Source organism: Leptosomus discolor, chromosome 7 (genome assembly GCF_034619465.1).
Source record: "Leptosomus discolor isolate bLepDis1 chromosome 7, bLepDis1.hap2, whole genome shotgun sequence".
Classification (NCBI taxonomy): Eukaryota; Metazoa; Chordata; class Aves; order Leptosomiformes; family Leptosomidae; genus Leptosomus; species Leptosomus discolor.
This window is the reverse complement of record NC_141397.1, coordinates 55633031-55642317: the sequence shown is the minus strand read 5'-3', so window position 1 is coordinate 55642317 and position 9287 is coordinate 55633031. Positions and strand designations below refer to the sequence as shown.

At 59.9% G+C, this 9287-nt stretch overlaps 1 protein-coding gene across 1 annotated transcript; it reads left to right on the top strand.

Annotated features, from left to right (window-relative positions):
- On the top strand, positions 1 to 3958 carry LOC147415292 (uncharacterized). The gene is made up of 2 exons (XM_086468435.1): positions 1 to 10; positions 2856 to 3958. Exons 1-2 carry the CDS (start codon positions 1 to 3, stop codon positions 3956 to 3958), a joined length of 1113 nt encoding a protein of 370 aa, XP_086324561.1.
- Positions 3959 to 9287: the final 5329 nt, after the last annotated feature.

The window sequence follows — 9287 nt, the reverse complement described above, 5'->3', positions numbered from 1 at the left end:
ATGCCAGCCGGTGTCAGGCTGGGAGCCACGGAGCGGGACACAGCTGCGGCTCCTCAGAGCCCACCGAGGGCTGCAGAGGCTCTGCCTGCCGGCAGAGGGGCAGGGCTGTCCTGTTCAGCTGTCTGCTGCTCCTCCCTGGGCACGAATTAAAAGAAATCTTGAGGAGGGGCAGCCACGGGAGAGGAGGGGCACGCTGGTGGCGTTTCTGGTCAAAATCAGCTGCCCCTTGGCTGAACCTGTGCCATGTTGGCCTGCCCAGCTGCAGGGCGTTACAGAGGGGCTGGAGGGAGAAAGCAGCAAGAAAGGAAATGTCAGCAGAGATGGAGATTGCTCATGGAGACTTCAGGGAACCCCGGGGAGAGGAGCTGGGAAAGCTGCCAGCACCGGTCTTGCCCAGACTTAACCAAAACCCTCCCAGGTTTCTGGCACAGGCCAATGGGGCTGGAAGCGGGGCTCTGACACAGACCCGGGACACGCACTGGTGGCTGCTGGGTTTCCTTGCTGAGAACAGGGCGGGCTTGTGGCCCTGGGGCGGGCACAGGCATCTCACAGCAGCCGCCCCACCGGGGCAACTGGCCTTACTCAGCCAGAGCTCACTCGGGCAGAGCTGAGCCCGGCTCTGCCGAGGAGGCACCAGGCTCGCTGCGGGAAACGAAACCCCGCGGGTTTCGGGAACCGGGACCTCGCCGTGCCGCTGAGGCCTGCCTCCCTGCTTCCTGCGCGCCCGAGGGTGGGTATTATTGCTCCAGCTTCTTGCCGCTGCCCTTCTCCCGAGGGCTGGCTGTGGTGGGGGTGGTGGGACGTGTCGCTGGGGGTCAGCTCGGGGCCGGCACGGTGCCAGCCTTCGCAGGGGAGCCCGAGGGCAAAGCTGGGGGGCTGGGGGCCGGGCGGGGCTGGGTGCGGGGCTGCTTCCCTGGCAGGCTCGGAGCCCTGCCCGCGGGCAGCGGTGGGGTACAGGGCGCCCCCTCCCAGGAGCGGCGGCCGAGGAGGGACGGGGCCGGGAGCAGGGAGAGGGGCCGGGAGCAGAGGACGTGGCAGAGAAACCAGCCCGGCAGGCCCTGGGCAGGGCGCGGAGGGGGCTGCAGGGGCTGGTCCCCAGCCCGGAGCGAAAGGTCGCTGCTGTCGGGGCGGCAGCGGTGGCGCGGGAAGGAAGCGGAGGGGATAAGGGCAGGCGGGGAGGGAAGCGGCCGGGTCCGGGCAGGTCCCTCCGCGGGCCCGGACGGCCGAGCGGCTGCTTCCCTCTAGCGGGGAGCGGCGGGGGGCTCGGCCAGGCCGGCTGCTCCCGCCCCGGCTCCCCTCGGCCCCGCCTCCCGGTCCCGGTCCCGGTCTCGGTCCCGGCCCCGGTCCCGGCCCTCGTCCCGGGACGCCGCGGGCACGTGGTGCGGGCGGGACGCGCTTCCTGGGGCGGTGGCACCGCGGAGCGGCCGGCGGAGCTGCGGAGACCCGCGCCCCGCCCCCCGAGCACGAGTGGGGTGTCCCGGGGCGGGGCCGGGCCGGGCGGACCTCCCCACGCGTGTCCGAGCTCCCCGCAGGGCCGGGCCCGCGGGGACCCGCCTGGCACCCACGGGCACCTCTCCCTCGTCCCGGCGTCGCCGTCCCCGGGGAGTCCCCGCTGTCCCCGCACCCGGTCCTCTGGGCTGGCTGGGCCGCCACGGGGCGGGAGCGCTGGCCCCACGCAGGGCTGGGTTTCGGGGTTGGGGGGTGGGGGGGGGTGCAAGAGCATGGCTGACCCAGCCGGCATGGCAGCGTGGTGAGTCCCCCGAGAGAGGGTGTGGGGACAGAGCCGCGCTGGCAGGGGTGCCATGGTGGGGAAAACAGCCTGGACTGGGGAAATTAGCTTCATTTATGGCCGATCAAATGAGAGTAGAGTAATGAGAAAGAAAATCTTACAAACACCTTCACACACGCACCCCCCCTGCCCCCCTTCTTCTTCCCGGGCTTAACTTTACTCCCAATTTCTCTCCCTGCTCCCCCCGAGCCGTGCAGAGGGACAGGGAATAGGGGTTGCAGTCAGTTCCTCACACATTGTCTCTGCTGCTCCTTCCTCCTCAGAGGAGGACTCCTCACACTCTTCCCCTGCTCCAGTGTAGGGTCCCTCTCAGAGGATACAGTTCTCCACGAACTTCTCCAACATGAGACCTTCCCATGGGCTGCAGCTCTTCACAAACTGCTCCAGTGTGGGTCCCTTCCACGAGGTGCAGCCCCTCAGGAACAGCCTGCTCCAGCGTGGCTCCCCCGCGGGGTCACAGGTCCTGCCAGCAAACCTGCTCCAGTGCAGGCTTCCCACGGGGTCACAGCCTCCTTTGGGCATCCACCTGCTCCGATGTGGGGCCCTCCATGCGGTTCAGGCAGTTACCTGCTGCACCGTGGACATCCATGGGCTGCAGGGGTCCAGCCTGCCTCACCATGGTCTTCACCACAGGCTGCGTGGGAACCTCTGCTCTGGCGCCTGGAGCACCTCCTCCCCCTCCTTCTTCGCTGACCTTGGTGTCTGCACAGCTCTTGCTCTCACATATTCTCACTCCTGTCTCCCGGCTGCTGTTGCTGCTTGTTTCCCCCCCCGCCCCCTTAAATCTGTTATCTCAGAGGTGCTACCACTGTTGCTGATGGGCTCAGCCTTGGCCAGCAGCGGGTCCGTCTTGGAGCCGGCTGGCATGGGCGCTGTGGGACATGAGGGAAGCTTCTAGCAGCTTCTCACAGAAGTCACCGCTGTGGCCCCCCTCATACCAAAACCTTGCCATGCAAACCCAATACAGGCAGGCGCAGGGGGGGACCAAAGGGGGGGAAATTTGTGTTTTGGGGACATGAGTTCAACTTTATTCCATATCCACAGCACGAGACCCTCTGACACATAGCGATGGAGACACCCAGGAAGGAGACCACCAGCACATCATCCCCTCGGCTGGCCACAGCTGCCTCCAAAACCGCTCCTGCCACGCTGCCGCCTTCTGCCTCGTCCCCCCAGGCCAAGGCCACGGCGGCAGGCAGCCAGTCCAGGAGGGCTCCAGCTGCTGGGGCTGTTGGCCCCGGCCAGGAGCAGGGTGCAAAGCCAGGCTGCTCTCAGCCGAGACCCACAGCATCCCGTGGAGCCCGAGGAGCTGCGGGGGACCAGGACAGAGCATCCGCTGGGAGTTGCTCTGCAGCCCAGAAGCAGCCACCTGATGCCAAAGGAGCCGCCGGTCCAGCCAGACCCAACCCACGTCTGCAGAAGCAGCAGCCTGGCGCTGACCCCAGCGGGGCCTGCAGACCCAGGGAGATCCCTGGGGAGAACCAGGACATCTCGCAGGTGGAGAAGGAGACCCGGGGCCGGTGGCGTAACCCCAGGTGGTACAAGTGGCAGGAGAACTGCATCAGCGCTTCTGCGGCCCCCAGCATTGCCAAGTGCAAGTTCGTCACGGGCAAAGCAGTCAACGTGCCCCAGTCCTACCTGAAAGCGGTGGTGGGCTCCGTCCCCGGGAAGTGGGTACAGGCTGTGCAGGCCTACGAGACGCTGAAGTCAGAGGCGTTGGGCAAGCAGGTGCAGGTGGAGGACTGCGGCCTCTTCATTCACCGGGAGGAGAAGTGGCTCGTCGCCAGCCCGCATGGTGTCGTCAAGGACGTGGACACGGGGGAGGCCCTGGGGCTGCTGGAGGTGAAGTTTCCCCGCAAGCACAGGAACATGACGGTGCGCGAGGCCTGCCTGGACAAAAAATTCTGCCTGAAGATGGATGGGGACTCCTACGCCCTGAAGAAGCATCATCCCTGCTTCATCAAGATCCAGTGCCAGCTGGCGGCCGCCAACTTCCAGTGGGCCGACTTCGTGGTGCACACCACCAAGGAGACGGCCGTGGTCCCCGTGGAGTTCGACTCAGAATTCTGGGACCAGACAATGCTCAAGCTGAAGATGTTTTACAAGGAGGCGGTGATTCCCCACCTGGAGGAGAAGGCAGCCAGCTCTGCCCGGGCCAAGGAGGAGTAGGAACCCCCCCCGCCATTGCTCGCTTGGCTGCTCAAACCCAGCTTTGGCCCCTAGCATCGAAATTATGTCCAGCTTTGCTGCTGTTCTTGGACTGTTCGCTGCCTCTGCCCCAACATGACTGCCTTGGGACTGAAACATTGTCCAGCAGGACCCGGCTGTGGTAAGGGTCCCCCCAAACAGCGACTTCTTCCTGCACTTGGCAGCCGGTGCCTTCTTGTCCTGTGCCCCTCGCTGCATCCCGCATTTGGCCCAGCGATGCTGCCTGATGGAAGCTGCACATCTGCAGGGGAAGCCAGTGATACCTCTGTGCTGGAATAAGAGACTTGCTTTGTGGAGAACACTGGATCCTTTGGCACCTCACCTGCTGTCAAGACTAAATCGCAACTCCATTCCAGAGAGGAGACAGAGCCAGGGAAGGTTTGTCGGAGGCCAAGAGCAAGACAGCTTTTGAGCTACCTAGTGATGTGCCTTAAGAGTCACAGCAGGGGCGTACGGACACCCTCCCTCCCCAAGCCATCGGACCTGCTGCTTCTTTGGAGTAGCCCGTGATGCTCACGACAAGTTGGCTGCAGCCTCGGGAAGATGGTGCCCGTGGAAAAGGTTGTCCCCCAGCCCGGGCACCTGCAGAGGACCTTCCTGTGGAGCACCCCCATGCACTGCAGCAAGGTGGGGAAGTGGTCATCGCTTTATTAAACACAAGATGCCCTGGCCTGCTTGTTCCCTGTTGTTTGTGCAGCTGGGAGTTTACCGGGGGCTGGGGAGGGGTGGGGGAAGCACGGCTGGGCTGGATCCTCACACCAGTTCCCCTCCCAGCCACAGCAGAGGGGGAGCACTCGGGTCCCAGAGGCCCACCGAACTAGGCCAAAGGCACCAGCATTCTGGCAAAAGTACTTTATTATATACGTAAGACTCCAGCCACACTCCACAGGGCAAGGACCAGAATTTGCTATTTTACATATCAATACAAAGTAACTATAAAAGCATAAAGCACTTTTGGGGCCCAGGCTTTTGGCAGGAGGAGAGGCACAGGGACGAGCCTGGGGGCTGCTGAGTGACTGGGGGCTGCCCCCCACCCTCCCCCAACTGTGGTCCCACAGCAATCAGATGTGCAAGTAGGAAAGAACCCAGTCAAGAAATGCAGTTGTGGGGACTGGCAAGCAGGGGCTGTCCCACTCCCTGCTGCAGACAGCGGCACACCGGGGGCTGAGACGAGTGTCATAGAATCATCAGGTTGAAATAGACCTCTGAGATCATCACATAAAACTATTGCCCTAATACCACCATGCCCACTAAACCATGTCCCAAAGCACTACATCTGCATGGTTTTTGAACACCTCCAGCGATGTTGACTCCACCACCTCCCTGGGCAGCCTGTTCTCATGTCTGACCACTTTTTCAGTAAAGAAATTTTTCCTAAAGTCCAATCTAAACCTCCCCTGGCACAACTCGAGACCATTTCCTCTTGTCCTATCACTTGATACTTGGGAGAAGAGACTGACCCCCACCTCACTACAGCCTCCTTTCAGGCAGTTGCAGAGAGCGATCAGGTCTCCCTTCAGCCTCCTCTTCTCCAGACTAAACAGCCCCAGTTCCCTCAGCCGCTCCTCATGAGACATGTTCTCCAGACCCTTCACCAGCTTCGTTGCCCTTCTCTGGACACGCTCCAGCACCTTAGTGTCCTTCTAGCAGTGAGGGACCCAAACCTGCACGCAGCATTCAAGATGCGGCCTCACCCGTGCTGAGTACAGGGGGACGATCACCTTCCTACTCCTGCTGGCCACACCATGGCTGATACAGGCCAGGATGCTGTTGGCCTTCTTGGCCACCTGGGCACACTGCTGGCTCACGTTCACCCGGCTGCTGACCAGCACCCCCAGGGCCTTTTCCACTGGGCAGCTTTCCAGCCACTCATCCCCAAGCCTGTAGCGCTGCGTGGGGTTGTTGTGAGCCAAGGGCAGGACCTGGCACTTGGCCTTGTTAAACGCCATAGCATTGGACTCGGTCCATCGATCCAGCCTGTCCAGGTCCCTCTGCAGAACCTTCTGACCCTCAAACAGATCAACACTCCCACCCAATTTAGTGTCATCTGCAAACCCCCTCATCCAGATCAATAAAGACGTTAAACAAGACCGGTCCCAATACTGAGCCCTGGGGCTTGTGACCAGCTTCCAGCTGGACTGATCTCCATTCACCACCACTCTCTGTGCTTGGCCATCCAGCCAGTTTTTAACCCAGCTTAGCGTACAGCTGTCTAGGCCAGGAGCCGCCAGCTTGCTTAGGAGAATGCTGTGGGAGACAGTGTCAAAGGCTTTACTAAAGTCCGGGTAGATGCCATCCACAGCCTTCCCCTCATCGACCAGGCGGGTCTCTGGAAGGAGATCGGGTCGGTTAAGCAGGACCTGCCTTTCACGAACCCAGGCTGGCTGGGCCTGAGTCCCTGGTTGTCCTGCACCTGCCACGTGAGCGCCGTCAAGACGAACCGCTCCATGATCTTCCCTGGCACCGAGGTCAGGCTGACGGGCCTGTAGTTCCCCGGATTCTCCTTCCGGCCCTTCTTGTAGATGGGTGTCACATTGGCAAGTCTCCAGTCGTCTGGGACCTCCCCTGTTGACCAGGACTGCTGATAAATGAGGGAGAGTGGTTTGGCCAGCTCCTCTGCCAGCTCCCTCACTACTCCCAGTTGGATCCCATCCAGCCCCATAGACTTGTGGATGTCCAGGTGGCAAAGCACGTCTTTAACTGCTTCCTGCTGAATTACAGGGGGTTTATTCTGCTCTCAGACCCTGTCTTCCAGGTCAGGGGATGACTACCTCGCGGATTGCTTGTCTGACTATTAAAGACTGAGGCAAAGAAGGCATTAAGGCCCTCAGCCTTTTTCTCATCCTTGATGACAGTGTTCTCCTCCACATCCAATAGAGAATGGAGATTCTCCTTGGTTTTCTTTTTGTGGTTAATGTATTTGTAGGAACATTTTTGTTGTCTTTCACAACAGTGGCCAGCCTGAGTTCTAGTTGGGCTTTTGCCTCTCTAATTTTCCCTCTGCATGACCTAACAAGCTCCCTATATTCTTCTTGAGTTTCCTGCCCCTTCTCCCAAGAGTGGTAAACCCCCCTTTTTTCCCAGACTTCCAGCAAAAGCTCCCTGTTTAACCAGGCCTGTCGTCTTCCCTGGCGGTTCATCTTCTGGCGTACAGGGACAGCCTGCTCCTGCACCCTGAAGACTTCCTCCTTGAAGAATGTCCAGCTTTCCTGGACCCCCTTGCTGCACTTCAGGCCTGCCTCCCAAGGGACTCTCTCGACCAGTGTCCTGAACAGCCCGAAGTCAGCCCTCCAGAAGTCCATGGTTGTGGTTTGGCTGACTCTCCTCCTAACTTGACCAAGAATAGAGAACTCTATCATTTCGTGGTCCCTAAGCCCAAGTCAGCCTCTGACCACCACGTTTCCCACCAGTCCTTCTCTGTTCGTAAACCGCAGGTCAAGTGAGGCACCCCCACTGGTAGGCTCCCTTACCAGCTGTGTCAGGAAGTTATCTTCCACACACTCCAGGAACCTCCTGGACTGGTTCCTCTCTGCTGTGTTGTATTTCCAGCAGACATCTGGTAAAACGAAGTCCCCCACAAGGACAAGGGCTAACGATTGAGAGACTTCTGCCAGTCGCTTATAGAATGCCTCATCTGCCTCTTCCTCCTGGTTGGGTGGTCTGTAACAGACTCCCAGCAGGATATCTGCCTCGTTGGCCATCCCCCTCAGGCTTACTCATAAGCACTCGGCCTTGTCCTCACAACTGTTAATCTCTACACAATCGAAACACTCCTGAACGAACAAAGCCACCCCACCGCCTCTCCTTCCTTGCCTGTCCCTTCTGAAGAGCTTATAGCCATCCATGGCAGCACTGCAGTCATGAGAGTTGTCCCACCGTGTTTCTGTGGTGGCGACCAAGTCATAGCTATCCTGCTGCACAGTGGTTTCCAGCTCGTCCTGTTTGTTGCCCATGCTGCGTGCGTTGGTGGAGATCCACTTGAGCTGGGCTATCGATTTCACCCCCAACATCGGCATACCACCCTTAGGTCCATCACTGGTGGGCCTTGTTCTGTCCCCCTCCCCCCTCAAACCTAGTTTAAAGCCTTCTCTATGAGCCCGGCCAACTGATATGCAAGAATCCTCTTCCCCTTTCTAGAAAGCCGAACTCCATCTGTCACCATCAGGCCCGGTGCCTTGTAAACTTCCCCATGACCATAGAAACCAAAATTCCACCGATGACACCAGCCACTAAGCCAAGTATTGATCAGGTGGGTTTTCCTGTTCCCTTCAGTATTCTTGCCCGCCACTGAAGAGATCAGGGAAAAGACCACCTGTGCTCTGGAACCTTCGAGCAATCTCCCCAGTGCCCTGAAGTCCCTTTGGATGGCCTTTGGATTTCTCTCTGCAATCTCATTGCTACCAAGTTCCATAACCAAGAGCGGGTAGTAATCAGAGGGCCGGAACGGTAATCAGAGTCACCGGGACAGGAGCAGGGTCTGCGTCCCCCAGGGAAAGTGCAGAAGGCACGTGGGCCAGGCTCTTTGGAGGGGCTGTGAGGAGGAGGGGGGATCCGGCGGTTAGTGCACGCGGGGCCCCAGGAGATCACACACACACACTGCACACAGTGGGGACAGAGAGGGGAAAAGCCTTCCACTGCCAAGCTTAACCAGGCGCCTGGAGAGGGCCGTGTCTCTGGAGCAGCGGTTGCATAGCAGAAGGGGCTCAGGGCCCGCTCTTGACAAGTCAATAGGTTTCACTCTACATGTCCAGGGGAAAAAAAAAAAAAACAAACAACTACTCCTGTGATGGAGGGAGTGCTGGGAAGCAAGGCCCTCCCAGCTCCTGGCTCCATCCAAGCTCAGGTCTCGACCTCCAGCTGGTGTTGAAGCACATGCTCCAACAGAGAGCCCCGCAGGCAGGAGATGGCCACAGGGTACAAGCTTCAGTTGTTTTAAACTGGAGTGGAAAACACAGAAAGCTAACCAGAGCACTCTCCTGCTCCCCTTCCAAAGGGCTCCCAGCCCTGCCACAGCCAGCTCTGAGGATAACTTCAGTCTCCTACCAGGAATCCCACCCCTCTTCACACGGGAGACCTCAGTGCAACTGGAGAACGTGAACCAAGGAGGGCTGCTGGGCAAGAACAGCCTTTGCAATCATCTACCACTGCTCCTGACCCAACAGGGCTATCGTGGGGCCGCAGGCACAGCCAAGGAAACCAGGAGCACCGTGGGCGAGGGGAAGGACCTCCCCGTGCAGCCAACAAGGCTGATGAGCCAGAGACACCCGCGAGACACAGAGCCCCAGTCTGT